At 41.6% G+C, this 18,483-nt stretch overlaps 2 protein-coding genes and 1 non-coding gene across 4 annotated transcripts in view; 2 read left to right on the top strand and 1 right to left on the bottom strand.

Annotated features, from left to right (window-relative positions):
* Positions 1–1,724: 1,724 nt before the first annotated feature.
* LOC123326784 lies at positions 1,725–1,821 on the top strand. Its single transcript, XR_006541325.1, has one exon. It is a non-coding gene; the product is annotated as a Z30 small nucleolar RNA (small nucleolar RNA).
* A 1,905-nt stretch (positions 1,822–3,726) lies between these two features.
* PEX12 (peroxisomal biogenesis factor 12) lies at positions 3,727–6,295 on the bottom strand. Its single transcript, XM_021704300.1, has 3 exons — positions 6,028–6,295; positions 5,147–5,700; positions 3,727–4,372 (listed from the first exon to the last, which is right to left on the bottom strand). Exons 1-3 carry the CDS (start codon positions 6,151–6,153, stop codon positions 3,973–3,975), a joined length of 1,080 nt encoding a protein of 359 aa, XP_021559975.1. The 5' UTR covers positions 6,154–6,295; the 3' UTR covers positions 3,727–3,972.
* A 4,589-nt stretch (positions 6,296–10,884) lies between these two features.
* The window catches only part of AP2B1 (adaptor related protein complex 2 subunit beta 1), a 125,073-nt gene continuing 117,474 nt past the window's right edge, over positions 10,885–18,483 (top strand). The window contains exons 1-2 of one of the 2 annotated variants that reach the window (XM_021704518.1): positions 10,885–11,019; positions 17,246–17,305. In XM_021704518.1, coding sequence (XP_021560193.1) covers positions 17,269–17,305 — 37 coding nt within the window. In that variant the 5' untranslated portion in view covers positions 10,885–11,019; positions 17,246–17,268. The remainder of the gene's footprint in view (positions 11,020–17,245; positions 17,306–18,483) is intronic. The other variant, XM_021704520.2, reaches the window with a different exon arrangement.

Consider the following 18,483-nt stretch of genomic DNA (forward strand, 5'->3'; position numbering starts at 1 on the left):
GTTCTGTAGGAACTCAGTGTCGTGGGGCTGGTGGGATAGACGGATGTGGGGGATGTGCGTGGGTGAATAAGTGACATGTGATGCGTGGGGAGAAGTGCTGTGAGAGTCAGAAGAGAGGATGACTGGGGGTTAGAGACCACTTTACTGGGAAGGTGACGTTTGAGTAGGGTTATATAATTAGGCGTTCGCCAGATTGCAAGGGTTGGGGGAGGCACTCCAGATGGAGCAAAGTGTGCTGAGGAAGAGAACTAGGGATGTGTGCTTGCTGTGTATGGTGGGAGCTCACTTGGAGCTCTGCTTTTAGACAGTTTCATGCTTTTAGACAAAGTTAAGTTTCTCTGAGCCTCTGTTTTCCTCATTTTTTTTTTTAAGATTTTATTTATTTGACAGAGAGCACAAGCAGGGGGAAGGCAGGGAAAGGGAGAGGCAGGCTCCCACTGAGCAGAGAGCCCAACGTGGGGCTCGATCCGAGGACTCTGGGGTCATGACCTGAGCCGAAGGCAGACGCTTAATGGTCTGAGCCACCCAGGCGCCCCTGTTTTCTCATTTATAACATGTACTTCACCTGTAGAGGGTGATGAGCTAACGGATCAATCATAACCCCTGTAAAACAGGCACTTTGTTAGTTTCTCTCTTTTTATGGAGTTTAGTTGCTGAATGGCCAACACAGAACAACAGCTGCCAGTTTTTAACTAAGGACTATCAATCTATTGACATTTATAGATGGCTGAAGGAAGCATATGCTGTCTCCAGAATTGTTACTTAGATACAGACAATACCATGCTGATAGTCTGGGGAGGATGACATTGTGACCCAAGTACTTTTCCATGTCGGTGATAGCATACCACCAGAGTGTGTCGTGTGTCATTTAGAATAAATGAAATGCAGTCAACTTTCTTATTCAGAAATCGATTATCCAGGTTGTGAATTATCTAGACTTTTGCATTACCTTTTTTTTTTTTTTTTTTAAGATTTTACATAATCTCCACACCCAAGGTGGGGATCGAAATCACAGCCCTAAGATCAAGAGTCCCATGCTCCACTGACTGAGCCAGCCAGGCGCCCCTGCATTGCTTCTGTTATCTTGCCAATGGTCTGGAGAAAAATGAAAGTAAACCTCATATTTAGCTGGTAGTGGAAAAATATAAATCTGGTATTCAGACCTCTGTTCTCTTTCCAGCTCTACTGTTAATTTGCTGTGGACCTTTGGCAATACATAGCCTCTCTGGGTCTAGCACTCTTAAGATAGAAGATTCCAGTAAAAAAACTTTATGACTATACTTTTTATCTTTATTGGCAGAATTGTAAATCAAATTGTATATTAAATGAACAGGAGTTTACTTTATAATGGAATTTAGTAGAAAATCTTTTCTAAAGCTTTTGCTTTAGAATTAGACTATAAATCCCTTCACAGACATCTTTGGAATTTTGTCATGCATGATGTTGGGATCATTAAAAAAAGTTTTTGAACCATAAATGCTTCTCCACTCCTCTATTTCAAAAACAAAAAAGCTCCTCCAAACCAAAACTTGTTCAAGTTTGCTTTTTTGTACAGCCGAGTCTTTAAAGCAAGCATAGTGGAAAATGAAATACTTATTAAAAGTCCATGGTTGAAACTTAACTATATAGAAGCCTTTATTTTTTTCGTAAGTTAACCTAAGTTGTCTTGGATGTGAAAATAATGTTGGACCGCGCTTAGGTATATAAGGATGTGAAATGCAATGATGCGATGATGAGTGAAGTATAGTCTGACCTGGTATTGCCATTGCCTCAGTTCTGGCTCTGACCAGGGTATGATTCCTTAATCTTCTCTCTGAGCTGATTGTGGTTGTGGTTTTTCCACATTGGAATGTTCTCATCTATTTGGATACTGATTTTATTATGTATAAGAGTGTTTCTTTTATAGTCTTTTGAGTTGCTGATACTTTCTCATGTTTTCCTTCTTAGGTTGAGGTGAAAAATCTGGCTTTGATATCTTCGTGGAGGTCTACCTTCTTTCAATCCTGAATCTGGTTCAGTTTTCTTATTGACTTATTACTGTATTAAAAATGTTTGTTTAATTAACTATGGTGTTTGTTTTGGTACAATCTTGCAATTTAACAAGAACTTTAACAAATATCCATTATATTCTTTTTATGGTACAGAAGAATGTTAATATTTTCAAATCCATAGGTTATTCCATTTCAAAGTTTAATTTTACCAACTTTGCGCTATCAGAAAATATGCTTTGAATTGCTAAATGAGTTAAAGTATTAGAAAACACCTGTCTCAGCAGAGGCACTTAAGTTATTTTCATCCTTCCTCTACCCATATATTTTCACCAACCTGACAATCCAGTGGCATGAATTTTACTACATAAGCAACTTAAGTGTTTCTGTAGTATTTCTAATACAGGGTCTTTCACATAAAGCTGAATTCTTGCTGTTGCAGTAGAGGTTTTTTCCTGCAAGTATTGGATTAGCAAAAAAAAAAAAAAAAAAGCAAAATGTCAATACAAAAATACCTCAAAGTCAAAGGTGGTCTGAATGAAAAATGTACTTTAAACACCTCAAGTAATTTTTTTTTTAAGATTTATTTATTTGAGAGAGAGAGAGAGGGCAAACCGGGGGAGGGGCAGGGGGAGAGAGAGAATCCCAGGCAGACTCCACGCTGAGCGGTCGAGCCCACCGTGTGGCTTGATCTCGAGACTCTGAGATCATGACCTGAGCCGGCACCAAGAGTTGGACACTGCTTAACCAACTGAGCCACCCAGGCACCTCCACCTCAAGTAATGTTTGTTTCCACATAATCATGACAACTTGGAATGACTCTTTGCCAAAAACATTTATTCTTAAAATTTACTTAAGCGTTTCACAGAAACTTAGTAATAGCCAGAATAATTCGTGCCCATTTAGCAAACTCTTAACAGCAAGAAGAAAGAGCCTATTAAAAGATTCTTTTGCACAAAGTTAAATCAGTATACTGTCATCTCTTGATTGCTTATTCGTTTTGCTTTCACACTGAAATCTTCAGACTGCTCTATATATACGTTCAACCCCTATTTTTCTTTAACAAGTTGCCCAAGAAAAGGTATGTATGGCTCATAAAGGAATCTTAAAAGTTGATACACTATAGCAGATGCTACTTAACAAGTGGCTCACAGTATATGGAAGGTGCTTTGTTTTTCTAAGCTGTTTCTAAGTATTTCTGTAAAGAGCAGGTCCATATTTCACATTGTTTGCAAACTGATAAAGTCTCTTCCTCATAGGCAGATAAATGCTTTCTTTTCTCAAGGGCTGCTTCCCCATCACCCACTTTTATAAGGTCTAACTTGGGTTTTTCCTGAGAGCTTCTATACCTCTTGTTCTTCGAGGAAAAGCTTCTGTACTATCCTCTTTCATCCACTTCCTCTACACTGACCTTCATGTCCCCTGTCAATCCTGATTCTCTTATTCTAACCAGCTTGCTAAACTCTTAAGTAGGAGTCTAGAGAGCAGGTTAAAAGGTTTAGATCAATAGATATATCCTTTTAAAGAATCCATATACAGCTGATACTTGAACACAGATTTGAATTGTGTGGGTCCACTTATATATGGATTTTTTTTATAGTACAGTACTATAAATGCATTTTCTGTTATGACTTTCCTAATATTTTCTTTAGCTTTACTGCAAGAATACAGTATATAATACATCTAACATACAAAATATGTGTTAACTGATTGTTGATGTTAGCAGTAAGGCTTCCGGTCAATAGTAGGCTGTTAGTAGTTAAGTTTTGGGGGAGTCAAAAGTTATACGTGAATTTTCTACTGGGGGGAGTGGTGTTGGCACCATTAACAACATGTCATTCAGGGTCAATTCTAGTTGTGTAGAGTTCATATAATTACGAATTGGGGATGAGAAGACTCAAACAATGCTATGTACTGTGCTGAAAATCAGTTTCTCAGCCTTATAGTGCAATAATTTTGTTGTGAGATAAAATCCTAATCCCTTTCAGTTCTCAGGGGAGTACAGTTTAATTAGATGTTGTACTTCTGTTGGATAACCTGTTATGGGACAAGCTTGGTGACTCCTTACATAATTAAATACACAGCGATAACAAAACACATAGCCAGAGGTGGCAAGAACAGTATCATTCACCCGGGTTTTGCGACACAGTGGGCACACAGTCTTCATTTTGGGTAACAGAGGAGAATCGGAATTGTAATCTAGGTGTATAGGTGGTGGTGGAGTAGGCAGGGCAGTCAGTGATTTGATGGTTTCTTGATTTTCAGATGAGTACCACCACTCAAGGAACTGCAGAAAGAATACTCCCACAGAAAGGCCAGTAGAGAGGGATAAGGCAGCACCTCCCAAAGTTTTTTTCAGAGCTGATTTTATCTTCTCACCAACACTGGTGGGGGAATAGAACAAGCAGGCAAAAGGAGAAACTTTATTTAGGTATGATCACAGAATGACTAATATAAATATACCTCTTAAACTTTTCATCAGAATCACTGATTCAGTTTGGAGACTGAGTAGTTGCTAGATTGGCACTGTCTCCTTTAGTATCTAAACGATTTCCTTTTTCTGATCTACAGTATTTTGGGAGTATAGAAGCTAAACTTTATTTAATGACGAGGGTTTTGTTTTTGCGTTTTGAGAAAGAAATTAGTGTGACGTTGATAAATGTGTGTGTGTATGTAAGATAGTCCAGAAAAAGAAACAACTCACTTAACAAAAAATAGCAATATTGAGGAATATATTTTTGAACTTGTAGGAGAACACAAACACTAACTAGAAGGTCTTGAGAACTGTTGATCTGGCTCGAATCTCCATTCTGCCACCTTCTAGCTATGTGGTCTTGGCAAGGTACTTAGCTATTAGGTCTTAGTTTCCTCAGGTGTTAAACGAGGTAATGAATTTCACTGAGTTGTGAGGAGGATTGAGATAATGTATGTAAAGCAGACAGCTAGCACAGGGCCTGGCACACAGCAAGCATGCATAAAAATGTAGCTAGTATGATGAGGAAGGTTACCAGGATGGCAGCTCTTGTTTTACGGACACAAGAATTTTTCTGTGGTTTATGAAATACCTCAAAGTACACTGAGGAAGGTGAGTTTCATAAAATTAGGTTAAGATTTTAGAATTTCTTTGTGAAAGATTTTGGGAAATGTTAAAGCCTTACCTCCTGGCTGGTTGCTGCATCATGCTGGCTTCAGCTGCTTTGTGCTCCAGAGCTTGTATATCCTGAATTGTAAGTCGACCTAGCCGAACTCCAGCCAGCCTCAGCAATGGTGAGTGATGCTGAGCCTTTCCTAGGATGTATCGAAGTTGTTGTACAAAAAACCAGCCTTCCCATGCCATGTTAACAAATGGGTAGGCTGCCAGGAAGGCTCTATAAAACTGTTTCCAGCGGGAAGAAGGGGGGTGGATAGAATACTCATCCTCTTCTATGAGGCTAGAAACCAGCTTCTCCAGCTTCACTTTCAGGTAGGGAAGAAGAACCAGGAACATAACTGACTTCCAAAGCTGCTTCTTTGGGAGACCAGCACTGGCCAATCTCTCAGGCTTGTGTATGTCCCCCATCACAACGCGCTTTAAGCCATAAAAATTTTCAGAAAATGAAGCACTGGTTTTAGACAGATAATGCTGCTGGAGCAGAAGATCTAGCAGGGTGAAGATTTCATCAAACCACCTCCAAAAGAAGCCATAGTGGGCAGGATTTGATTCTGCGAGAACCTAAAGCAGAGTAAATTAATAAATGAATTTCATTCCATTTCATAATTACTCTGCATTGTATTCACATTTCCTTTTTTTTCCCTCTGAATTCTGATACGTTCGGCTTAAACTAGTCACCTCTTTTGGGGGTCTGCCCTGTCCTCCCTGAAGTGCTGGGTATTCAGTACAGGGCTCTACACATAACAGGGACCCAATAACCGTTAAATCATAGGATATGAATTATGTTAATTGGCAATTTCAAAACCTAGGCAACCAAATAAACTCAAATTATTGGTTTGGTTTTTTACCCAGTCGTCCTTAAAACCTTTCCGAGAATTAATACCTTACCTTGACCACATGCTGAAGAGCAGGTCTCACGGCTGTCATTAAACTGTCCTGTGCTACCACCTCAAAGATGGATGGCTGGTCATCCACCACAGAAGCAGTTGTGATGTGAGCCCCATGTTCAGCCATAGTTTCCTGTGTGCACTGGGTTTCGCTTTGCCCACAAACTCTTTAGTAAGCATGAACTTGTTTCAGTTATCAAACGGGTGCTCAGTCTTAAAGGTAATCTTTCTGCAAGAGACCCAAAACTCCTCTTTTACAGAACTGGGTGGGGGGGGGGGTCTCAAATTAAGGCGGTTAAGAACGAAATTAAGGCAGTCATGGCAGAAATTAAGGTGGAAGTGCTAATGTGGGGTAGGGGTTACTTGTCAAATGCACCTGTGAGGGCAGAGCATGCCTATGGGGCACAGGTATGGGCAAAGGAGTGCTCCCTTCTGGAGCCGTAGTCCGGGAGGGTACGAATCTGGGGCTCTCAATCGTGAGGGCTTAAAAACCAGCCAGCTCTGAGGTGTTAGAGGTGCCAGTGCGTACCCGGTACGCGAGGACTGGCTCCAGCTGTTGGCTGCCAAGTGTCCGCGCCTATCCTTGCGCGCGGACCCCAGGCGAGGCGTGAAGGACCCACGACGCCACGTTTGAAGAGAGGCCTCCGCTTTATGACAGAAGCCGCACCCGGAAATAGAAGCCCGGGATTGGGACGGCCGACGGAGGGGAGGCACTCTAGCCCCGAACGTGGCCGGGGAACCGGAACTAGCGAACTCTATGATTCCGGTGGGACTTCCGCTTCCGCTCCTGCTGAAATTAAAGAAGTCATTGCGGGCCTGGCTTAAAGTGTAAACCTGTGCTTGTTTATTTTACTTATCTTAGCTGGTTTTGCTTCGCGTCCTCTGTGGGAAGCCACAGCTCTGAATCTCCCTCTGCAGAGGTCTTTTTGGCAAGGTGGTTGGGGCGCCGCGCCGACGTCTGACACCCGGAGCCAAGAGTTTGGGCCTGCTGCTGAGACCTGTGTTCCCTTGGGCGATTTAGTTAGGGGTGGGGGGGACAAAAGGGAATATGGAAGTACGGAAGTTCTCTCTGTGCGTGCGGCGGGGGTGGTGGTTAATTTATATTCCGCCGCCTTCCAGGAAGGATTTGGAGCGACGCAGCCGGGGATAGAAGCCTTTAGCTTTGTTGCCAATTATTAAAAAGATAATTAGAGTGAGAAAGGTTCCTGCAGTTCGTTAGAACTGGGAACGATTACTTTCCATTCTAGCTGGTAGATTAACTATCTTCTACGTGTAGTTATGTTCAAGCATAACTAGGCACTTACCACACTGGATGAAATGGTTCCTGCTCTCGTACACGTTTGGATGTGTCATAGCGATATGAATATATTGCCAAGAAGGAGGGATCCTGATGAATTCTAACTAGAATGAACTGGGGACGCTTGGCAGATGGTACTTTTCACTGTTTGTCTACGAAAATTAACGTAATTTACGGTTTGCAGAGTGCTTTTACATTGTGTGCGACTTTGCCTCGTTTGAGTTGCTTATACAGGTTTATTGAATTTCGATGAGTTAAAGTTCAACCATTCCTCTTTCTCTCCAACCCCTCCTCACTGCTGTGCTAAATGGATAGGAATAAAAGGTATTCACTGCCTTACAGGACCTTATGGTATAAAGACAATTGGTTTGCATAATGAGAACCCTCAAAAACAAGGTTTGGGTTTAATTGTTTCAATAAAATCTTGCAAGTTAATCTTACAGTTCTAAACGTGTTTTTTACTCTACCAGATAACCTGCCAGCGAAAATCACGTTGATAGAAGACTTTTACCTTACAGGGGGCGCCTGGGTGGCTCAGTCGTTGAGCGTCTGCCTTCAGCTCAGGTCATGGTCCCAGGGTCCTGGGATCGAGTCCCACATCGGGCTCCCTGCTCGGCGGGAAGCCTGCTTCTCCCTCTCCCATTCTACCTGCTTGTGTTCCCTCTCTCGCTGTCTCTCTCTCTGTTAAAAAATAAATAAATTTTAAAAATCGTTTAAAAAAAAGACCTTTACCTTACAGAATTTCAAGGTCTAGAGATAATGTATCTATATAAAGCAGCTGCTGTATGGATAATGGGAGGAAAGTTGAAGTTTCTGGTAGTGCAGGCAATAGGTGGTGGTGGTTTAGATTAATGAGGTGGAACAGAGGGGATGAGATGAATTAAAGATTTATTTTGAAGGTAGATTGACAACTTGAAAATGGTTTGGATGTGACCATTAAGGGAGAGAGAAATCAAGAATGACTGTCCAGGTTTCTGGCTTGAGCAATTTAGTGTAATTTATTGAGATAATCACACTTGTAGCAAATGCTATGTAGTCATACTATGTGCAGCCATAGTTCTAAGTGCTTTACGTATTATTATTATTTTTTAAAATATTTTATTTATTTATTTGAGAGAGAGAGCACATGAGAGTGGGGAGGGTCAGAGGGAGAAGCAGACTCCCCGCCGAGCAGGGAGCCCAATGCGGGACTCGATCCCGGGACTCCAGGATCATGACCTGAGCCGAAGGCAGTCGCTCAACCAACTGAGCCACCCAGGCGCCCCAGTGCTTTACGTATTATTAATTCCCTTCATCCTTATAACAATATTATGATTGGATATAAATATTTCCCCATTTTACAGATGAGAAAACTAAAGAGCATAGAGATGGGAGAAACTGAGGGAAGGATAGGTTTGGACTTACTAGGCATTGAGGAGCTGTTAAAAGGTTTTGAATAGGAGAGGGATATGAATCAAAGTCCTTTAATAAAGATTTTTCTGGTGGCATCTCTTACAAAATGCACCTCTGATTTCTGGGAGTTGTAACTGGAACCAGGTTTTTCAACACCCCTCCTCCCTCATCTCATGATTTGTTTACTTTGGGTGGGCCATAAATATAGAATTTTCCATCAGTGTGGTTAGCAATTTGGTGGTGAAGTTGGGAATAGGTCAAGGCTAGAGATAGAGATTTAGGAGTCCTATGGGTAGGAACGATCATTGAACTCATGGTATTGCTAAAACGATAGTCTAAAGAAAATGTATGAGTATAGAACTTAAAAAAATCCTCGCTATTTTCTCTCTCAAATATCCTATATACTCTTTTCAGCCATATTTTCTTATGGAGTTATCCATAACTCCTGTTTTCATTTCCTCACCTCCCATTCATCCTCAAACTTCTGCAGCATGGCTTTTGCCTTCGTATCTCTACTGATGGTCCCAGGAATGACATCAAAGACTATTTACTTAGATATTCGGAAGGAGGGGGTCAGGGGTCGGGGGTCGGGGGAGAGAGAATCTTAAGCAGGCTCCATGCCCTGTGCAGAGCCATGTGGGGCTCGATCTCACAACCGTGAGATCATGACCTGAGCTGTAATCAAGAGTTGGTCCCTTAACCGACTGAGCCGCCCAGGCACCCTGACATCAAAGACCTTTATGTTGCTAAATCCTTGGGCACTTTTCAGCTCTCCCTCCTCCTCTAGCAACTGTAATTGTTGACCACTCATACATTTATGCATTCAACAAATTTTGGGGAGGTGGACTAGGTCTCAGAGATAGAGGAGTGGACAGATGGTATAGTTCCTACTTTCATAGAACTCTTAAAAACATACTAAAACATTATAACCACTTGCTTTTCCTTTCCCCTTTCTACTTTGTAGTCCCCTTTGCATTTTGGTTTCCTCAACTTCTGCCTCAGGCTCTCTCGCTCTCCACATTTTTTTTTTAAAGACTTACTATTTGTAGAGCAGTTTTAGGTTCACAGCAAAATTGAGGGAGAGAGAGAGATTTCTAGGTCTTGGTTTCCAAAAGTAACTTTTGTGTAAGCACTCCTGTTATAAGTCGGGTGCTTTACCTACATTATCCCATTTAAACTTCACAAGCCAGAGAGAGTTAGATCATTGGCTTCATTTCACAGATAAGACTAAGGTTAAGGAGGCACCTGGGTGGCTCAGTCGGTTAAGCGACTGCCTTCGGCTCAGGTCATGATCCTGGAGTCCCAGGATCAAGTCCCACATCAGGCTCCCTGCTCAGCAGGGAGTCTGCTTCTCCCTCTCCCCCTCCCCCTGCTTGTGTTCCCTCTCTCGCTATGTCTCTCTCTGTCAAATAAATAAATAAAATCTTTAAAAAAAAAAAAAGACTAAGGTTAAGGAGATGTTAAGTGATTTCCCAGTGACATTCAAGGCAGGGATTTGGGACTCAGATCTGATGCCCTCTCAACATGTTTTCCTTGCACCACTTTCCCCTTGTCCCACTGCCCATGGATAGTCCTGGGCTGGATCACCATTGTCCACAGTCCTGAACTGGCCTGCAAAATTAGCTGAGCTTTTACATTTTTTTTTAAATAAAAAGAACAGGAGGGCGCCTGGGTGGCTCAGTTGGTTAAGCGACTGCCTTCGGCTCAAGTCATGATCCTGGAGTCCCTGGATCGAGTCCCGCATCGGGTTCCCTGCTCCGCGGGGAGCCTGCTTCTGCCTCTGACCCTCCCCCCTCTCATGTGCGCTCTCTCTCTCGTTCTCTCTGTCTCAAATAAATAAAATCTTAAAAATAAATAAATAAAAATAAAAAAAATAAAAACAGGATATTTCATCCTCTCTATGTGAGAGTTCTTAGGGAACTCCTGTGCGAGGAAACAAATACAGAGAACGTCAGTTTGTTTAATATATCCCTCCGCATAGCCAGTGAACTTCCTCTTGGGTCCAGTTGCCAGCTTCCAAGCAAAAAAAAAAAAAAAAACACAAAAGACAAAAAAAAAACCAACCTGTCCGTCTCCAAGGCGGCAAAAATAGCCGCCTTTCTAGTTCTCCCGCGCCCGGGGATGACGCGACGCGGCGAGGTTCTCTGACGTCAGAGTTTCCTGTCCACCATCTTTGTCCCTGGCAAAGTGGGTTTTGCGCAGTGGCTTAGACCTGGAGAAGGAGTCGTGACGTGCAGGAAACCATTACAACACCACTCGGGCCGTGCTCTCTGGCTGCTGCCGCCACCCCCACCCTTGCCTCCGGTGAGTTCAAAGCGGCTAACTTCGGGGTGTGTCCCTCATTGATGGGAAGGGGACCCCAGGTTGAGTTGGAGGTTGGTGGGGGGAAGAAGAAATCCTAGGAGCGTGACCGTTGAGGATGATGTGAGCCGTCGGGTGTGACCGTTGTGAGGAAGAGGGCTGGAGAAAGGGACTCCACCGCTGTGGCGTGTTGAGGGAATTCTCGGGTGTGGCAGCTGGGAATTGGGGGGGGCACCAGAGGTAAGATGTTTGAGGTCGGGGGTTGGGGCCAGAGGCCAGGGGTGTGGCCAGTAGAGGCTGGAGGCCAAACGGGAGAACCTTCCTTCTTCCCCGCTTGGCGTCGTTCACTCAGAGGCTGGGACATGTCCAGCTAAGCAGAAGGGCAAAGGGATTCCCCCTCAGATTTGTCCATTGATGGGCAAAACTCGCCCGTCTCCCGTAATTTGAGGTTAAGCGACACCTCTCTCCCACCTCGTAATGGAAGAATATATCCCTAGAATCTCGACCACCCGGGGCGGAGGAGGCGTTCCTGACACTTGGGGGAAGGGAAAAGAAACCTTCAGACCTGATGTGGGGGTGGGGTGGGGGGAGCAAGTAGGGGTACATCTTAGCCCCGAATTTTTTCTTTCTGGGCTTAGCAGGAATGATCTGGTTTGAGAAAGGCTGTAGACTAAACCAGAGGTAAAGAAACTGAAATGTCCTGTTATTTCCATATTCTTTGAATCCAAAGAATGAATTCATGCTGTTTTCAGAGCCGTCTTCTACCTGGGGGGAGGCTTTTATTGAACTCACCTGGCTGTTTCATTATGAAGCAGTGTGGATAAAGTGTTGATGCTTCATTAAACTTTGATTTTTATTTTTATTATTTTTTTTTAAAGATTATTTATTTATTTATTTGACAGAGAGATAGACAGAAGAGCACAAGCAGAGGGAGTGGCAGAGGGAGAGGGAGAAGCAGGCTCTGCACTGAGCAGGGAACCCGATGCGGGACTTGATCCCAGGACCCTGAGATCATGACTTGAGCCGAAGGCAGACGCTTAACCATCTGAGCCACCCAGGCGCCCTAAACTTTGATTTTTAAAAGAAGTGTGTTTTAAATGCCAGATGCTGTTATGATAATCATTGTGATTTAAAAAAAGTAAAATGCAGTAAGTTTAGAAAAGGCGGGATGATCAAGAAAGTGGTCTGAATGAGGAACAATTTAAATGATTAATTACCTTTCTGGTATGCCTGTATTGCTTAGCCTCAGGGTATACTTACAGAGTAATAATAGAAAGGAGCAGATGAAGGAGATGGAGCTGTACAAGAAAACGTGTAACATTCCAGTGATGACTAAGCGTGGTGGTAAGGTGAGAGAACTGTTTGCAGGTATTTTAACAGTTTGAACTCCCAAGGAAGCAGAAAGGATTGTGTTCTGCAAACAGCCTCACTGAAAGTTGAGTGGTAAAATTAACACAAAGCTAACATTCTATGAGTTAAGAGACTCAAGAAAGCCTGGTTCTTCATCTTCCCCCCCTTAAACATCCATATTTAAAAATATTACATTTTAGGGGTGTCTGGGTGGCTCAGTGGGTTGGGGGTCTGACTTTGGCTCAGGTCATGGTCTCGGGGTCCTGGGATAGAGCCCCGTGTCTGGCTCCATGGTCAGTGGGAGTTTCCTTGTCCCTGTGCTCCTTCCCCCGCTCATTTTTTCTCTCTCTCTCTTAAAATCTTTTTAAAAAATTGGATGTAAAACTTTGAACTTCTTTCTTACTATATAATATTAACAAATTACTTTGTAGTCTGACATAGTTAAATAGAAATCACAGGTGTGGGGGCGCCTGGGTGGCTCAGTCATTTGAGCCTCCAACTCTTGATTTCTGCTCAGATCATGATCTCAGGGTAATGGGATGGAGCCCCATGTAGGGTTCTGAGCTCAGCACAGTGTCTGCTTGTCCCTCTCCCTCTGCTGCTGCTCGCCACACCCTCTAAAATAAAATCTTAAAAAAAAATCACAGGTGTGTCTGTGCAATTAGGTGTCTTGTGATTTCTTATGAGCTAAATGATAATGGAAGACACTATTATCTTTGCATTGAAATATCTAATTATTGAAATATTTGAAGGGCGCCTGGGTGGCTCATCGGTTAAGTGTCTGCCTTCGGCTCAGGTCATCATCTAAGGGTCCTGGGATCGAGCCCCGTGTGGGGCTCCCTGCTCAGCCGAGAGCCTGCTTCTCCCTCTCCTCCCCCTGCTTGTGCGCGTGCTCTCTCTGTCAAATAAATAAAATCTTTAAAAAAAAAAATTGAAATCTCAGTGCCTCTCACCCTTTTAATAAAAGATGTCTGAATGGCCTTTCTGCTCTATAATTGGGTTAACTCTAGCCACTTTTTCGCTACGAGCACCAAACTGTAAAGCCAACTTTGTGTGAAAAGAAGGGATTTAATGGCCTCACCAAGTCTAATTTATCTGCCATTTCCCGGAGAGCCATTTGAAATTGAGACCCTATTAATTTTTTTTTTGGCTTTATTTTCTTTAGGGGCACTGTAAGGAGGGAGGAATAGAAGAGAAGGTTCTTTCACAACCTATATTTGGTAGAAACTAGGTTATGTTAAATCCAGATATATCATCCTGTGCAGGGAGGCTTTCTCTGAAAAATGCAGTGACATCGCACACCGGGCTAGGACAAGTAAGAGTGCGTGCGTGCTTCATCGTTTAGCGGTATTCTGAGGCCACACTGTAGGTCCTAGAATAGTCAGTGACTTTTCTAGTTTGATCTGGTGGAAAGGTGGTGTGAGTTCAAACTCCATGATGGCTTTACTTTTTCCTGGGGTTCTCCTGTAGGAACAAAAAAATTTTTTCCAGGAGGAGCTTGGTTTTTGAGGCTCTTCAGCGAATATTTGACTTTTTATTTTTTTCAGCTCTATCTTGGCTGCTTTTCCTTTGGCTTCTAATGCAGGCCACAGTTTTCACCATCCTGTATTTTGGAGAACCTGGTTATGTTCATCTTTGGCATGTGATTATCTCATTAAAAAAATACAAATGTAACTTTTTAAAAGATTTATTTATTAGAGAGAGAGCACGAGTAGGGGGAAGGGGCAGAGGGAGAAGGAGGAAACAGACTCCCCGCTGAGCAAGGAGCCCTATGCAGGGCTCCATCCAGGACCCTGGGATCATGACCTGAAGCTAAGGCAGTCGCTTAACTGAGCCACCCAGGCGCCCCCTATGTAATTTTTTGAAGTGTAATTCACATAACATAAAATTAACCATTTTAAAGTTAATAGTTCAGTTACATTTAGCACATTTACAGTGTTGTGCAACTACCACCTCTTCCCACTTGTTTTTGTTTAGACCATTTTCATTTTTCTTAGAATTTTCTTTGGGTTTAAGGCAGGAACTGACTTAATACAATGTTTCCCTGTCAGTCGGGTAAGGGATACTTTATTACTATTGTTTACAACAGTGGAAGCTAAGAGTGATAGGTTTTTCCCTTTCTTTAAGAGCAGGGATTCTTGGGGTGCCTGGGTGGCTCAGTCGTTGGGCATCTGCCTTTGGCTCGGGTCATGGTCCCAGGGTCCTGGGATCGAGCCCCACATTGGGCTCCCTGCTTGGCGGGAAGCCTGCTTCTCCCTCTCCCACTCCCCCTGCTTGTGTTCCTGCTTTCGCTCTCTCGCTCTGTCAAATAAATTAAATCTTAAAAAAAAAAGAGCAGGGATTCTTAATTTAGGAGCTAAGATTACTTGTTTCTCTTCCCTGAAATTTTGTGGGTGGGTACATTATTCTTTAGTTAAGAACACAGTGCTCACAATGAATAGGACAGAAATACATTCCTCGACAATGAAGTTTAAGGGAGATAGTGAAATGTGTGGGTCACTAATAAAGGTAGAATTTAAGACTGGGTTAATTTTATGTTTAACAGACTGTGGTTTAGACTCCTGTTAAGAATAATATGTGTATATGTGTATGAGATCTTTAGCAAACAGAACAATTTTTGTGCCCTTTTTCAAAGAAACTGGGTGAAAAATTCCAAGCGGATTTTGTTTTTAAATCCTAAGTAAGTTTTAAGTTGTGAGGATTCTGTTGGACTTAAAATGGCATAATAACATCCTAGACAGACCATAATGGCCTTGAGCTATGGCTCTCCTGTCAGGTTCTAGTAATCATTTCTGTATACCGGTTTCTCTCTGTATGTGTAAGTTCTTACATGATAGCTTCGGATTTATTCCAGATCTTATACACGAAGGACTCCTTTCTTCAATTTGCCCATTTCACATTTAGCGTACATTGTGAATGGATTAAATGATTATAACATTCTTTGAATTTTTGCTAGAAAGGCATTATGAAAATATTGCATAAGGCAAGCCCCTGTCACAGGTTAATTTTTAATTATAACAACTATCAAAACAGGAATTTCTGTATAATATTTGTGAATTCTAGCTCACATCTTTTAAGAAAATAATTCAGTGAAATTCTGGTACAACCTAAAGCACTCTTACATTGGGATCAGGACTGTAAATATAGCTACTTGGGAAGATCTCAGCTGAGTCTAATTTCCCTTAGGCTATCCAAGTAGCACATTGTAGAGATCAGATTTGAGCCAGGCTTTTTTCATTATTTCATGTTTATTTGGCTCTTTTTCTTTCTCCTAATTGCATTGATGTGTTTATTGCTTAGGTCTTTTCTCTGTGATCCATATTTACTGTTTGCCAAATGTATTATCACTCATGTTGTTTTGGCCTGACAGTAATGAGCAGGTGCCAGGCATCAGTCCTAAATTTGGTAATAAGTATTGTTAATGAGGATGCTGAGGAAGAAGATACATTTTTGAGTGCAGAAGGAATATTATTAAATGAAAATTTTAATACAATTAAAGATATCAAGTACCTTGGACAAAGTCTTAAGAGTTTCTTAAATCAGAAAACATTGTCTCATTATTTGGGGGAGAAATGTGACCAGTCCATGCCATTTTTGTTTCACTAGTGGAAGCATGTGTCAGTTGGATTAATTTTCCAATTAACTTGAAGCATTAACTTGAGGCTGGGATCCATGATCTTTTAAGTTTTAATGCCAGTTCTGATTTTCTTTTGTATGCAATGTGACTGAATAAATATCTCTTTTTTTGCCTTGTTTTTAACTGTAAAGTGATATTACTTATTCTTTGTGAATACTTTTGGGCTAAGTATAAATTGTTGGAAATATGAAAACTATAATTAAAAAATCCATGTGCGAGGCATGTTTGCCTCTAGATATTTGTTGTGAAAGAATATTGTCCTATTAATGTAGGCTTTTTATTCTGAGAGAGATTCCTTTTTTCAAGAGTTTCATGTAATGGTGAATAGGTTGGCGCAGTTGTTTTCTCTTTCAACCTTATCATTGCTTCAGGATACATGCTTTAGAATGACTTCATCTTGAGGTAGGGAGTAAATCAGATTTTCCTGAACAGAAAGTAATGGGGAAATCTTTCAAAACAAACTTCTTCTTATCTTAAATATTTGAGCGCCTCATTGAAGATGTATTTGCAGAAATGTCTAGCTTTAGGTCTTGGAGGCTTTGAGGAGACAATTATGGATAAAATCACAAGGCCATAATAGATTATCCGTTCATTCCATTTAGCCTATGGATTTTGCCCTAGTTAGTTCCTTGAGGCAAGAGTTAACATTCTTTTTTTTTTTTTTTTAAAGATTTTTTTTTATTTATTTATTTGAGACAGAGAGAATGAGAGACAGCATGAGAGGGAGGAGGGTCAGAGGGAGAAGCAGACTCCCTGCCGAGCAGGGAGCCCGATGCGGGACTCGATCCCGGGACTCCAGGATCATGACCTGAGCCGAAGGCAGTCGCTTAACCAACTGAGCCACCCAGGCGCCCCAAGAGTTAACATTCTTAATTATTATCTTTGCATCTCTTGAATCACCAGTAATTGTGGTAAGGAAGAAAATATTCATTTTTGAGTACAGAAATTCTTTTTTTTTTTTTTTTAAGATTTTATTTATTTATTTGACAGAGACACAGAGAGGGAACACAAGCAGGGGGAGTGGGAGAGGGAGAAGCAGGCTTCCCACTGAGCAGGGAGCCCGATGTGGGGCTCGATCCCAGGACCCTGGGATCATGACCTGAGCCGAAGGCAGACGGTTAACAACTGAGCCACCCAGGCTCCCTGAGTACAGAAATTCTTATAAATGTTCTTAAAATTAATCAAATGCCTTGCTGGACATCAATAATTTGGATAAAGGAATTTTTTTTTCTTTTGTTGTAGGTGCACATTAAAGATCCAAAACCATGACTGACTCCAAGTACTTCACAACCAATAAAAAAGGTAAGTACGAAAGTGCTGGAGTCCAGCTCCAGCCGGGGTGGGTCTCTCGTAGGAAAGGACGGCGTCGGCGAATGAGGAGACACAGACACAGGATCAGGTTGCAAGCATCTCCTGCTGACAGGCTCGGAGGAACTTTATTTATATGTTAGGATATTTTTGTTTTTCCAAATCTTAGATCATTTTCTGGATTACAGCCATAGCCTTCTTTCATTTTTCCTTTGTAATGATTAACATGACCTTTATTGATTTCTGCTTATTGGCTTTCGCTAAAACTAAAAAACAGTACGCAAAGAGAGAGGTGCTAGACAGAGCGTGACCATTTTGTTATTTTGTTCTATAGAAACTAATTCTTCGTGGAATTAGTTTCATTATGATTGCTTAGATAGGCGTAACTAAGATGAGTAGTCACTTTATCATAAAACCCCAGAAATAGTCCCACAATTATAAAGATTGCCATAAATAAAATGAAAAAGAATAGCAGGAGCCAGCCCAGAAATATTCCCACAATTATAAAGATTGCCATAAACAAAATGAAAGAGAATAGCAGGAGCCAGCTGTGGAGTCTCCTGTTTTCAGGATCGTCCCCCATACTTGGACTTTGTCAAACAGCATGAGTAGCTTGGCTCGCGCCATGAAAGCTTGATCAAAGAACTTTTGAGTTCTTTTGAGTTTCTTCAAAAGTTGTAGTGTAAGAAAGTCCCACCTAGAATGTTCCCGACCTCTTCAGACATGCATATTGTGGACTGTCTTCATTGGGGATCTATTATTTGTATAGAAAAGGGTATTTGAATAAATTATTAAAGGATAGGTTTGTAAAGATAGGGCTGTGATGCACATCATTTTGAGTTGAAGGTTCTGTTACGGTAAGAGGATGAAATCCAACTTTGATCATTGAAGATTGGTAGATGTGAGGAAGACAGAAGAGGAAGAAGCAGCACATTCATTCTCTTTTTTTTATTTGGAAATATTTTATAACAAAGAGTACTATTAAAGCAATACAGATCATGTAAAAAGTAAAAATGCAAGTTCTCTTTCTCCTTATTCTGGTTCCTGAGGTGAACTCGGGGTATATCCTTAGTCTTTTTCTGTGCATATAAATGCAAGTATTAATCCATACAATTAAACAGTTTTTTATCTTTAACAAAAAGAGGTCATGCAACAGTGCATAGAAACTTGAT

This window comes from Neomonachus schauinslandi, chromosome 15, assembly GCF_002201575.2.
Source record: "Neomonachus schauinslandi chromosome 15, ASM220157v2, whole genome shotgun sequence".
Taxonomy (NCBI): domain Eukaryota; kingdom Metazoa; phylum Chordata; class Mammalia; order Carnivora; family Phocidae; genus Neomonachus; species Neomonachus schauinslandi.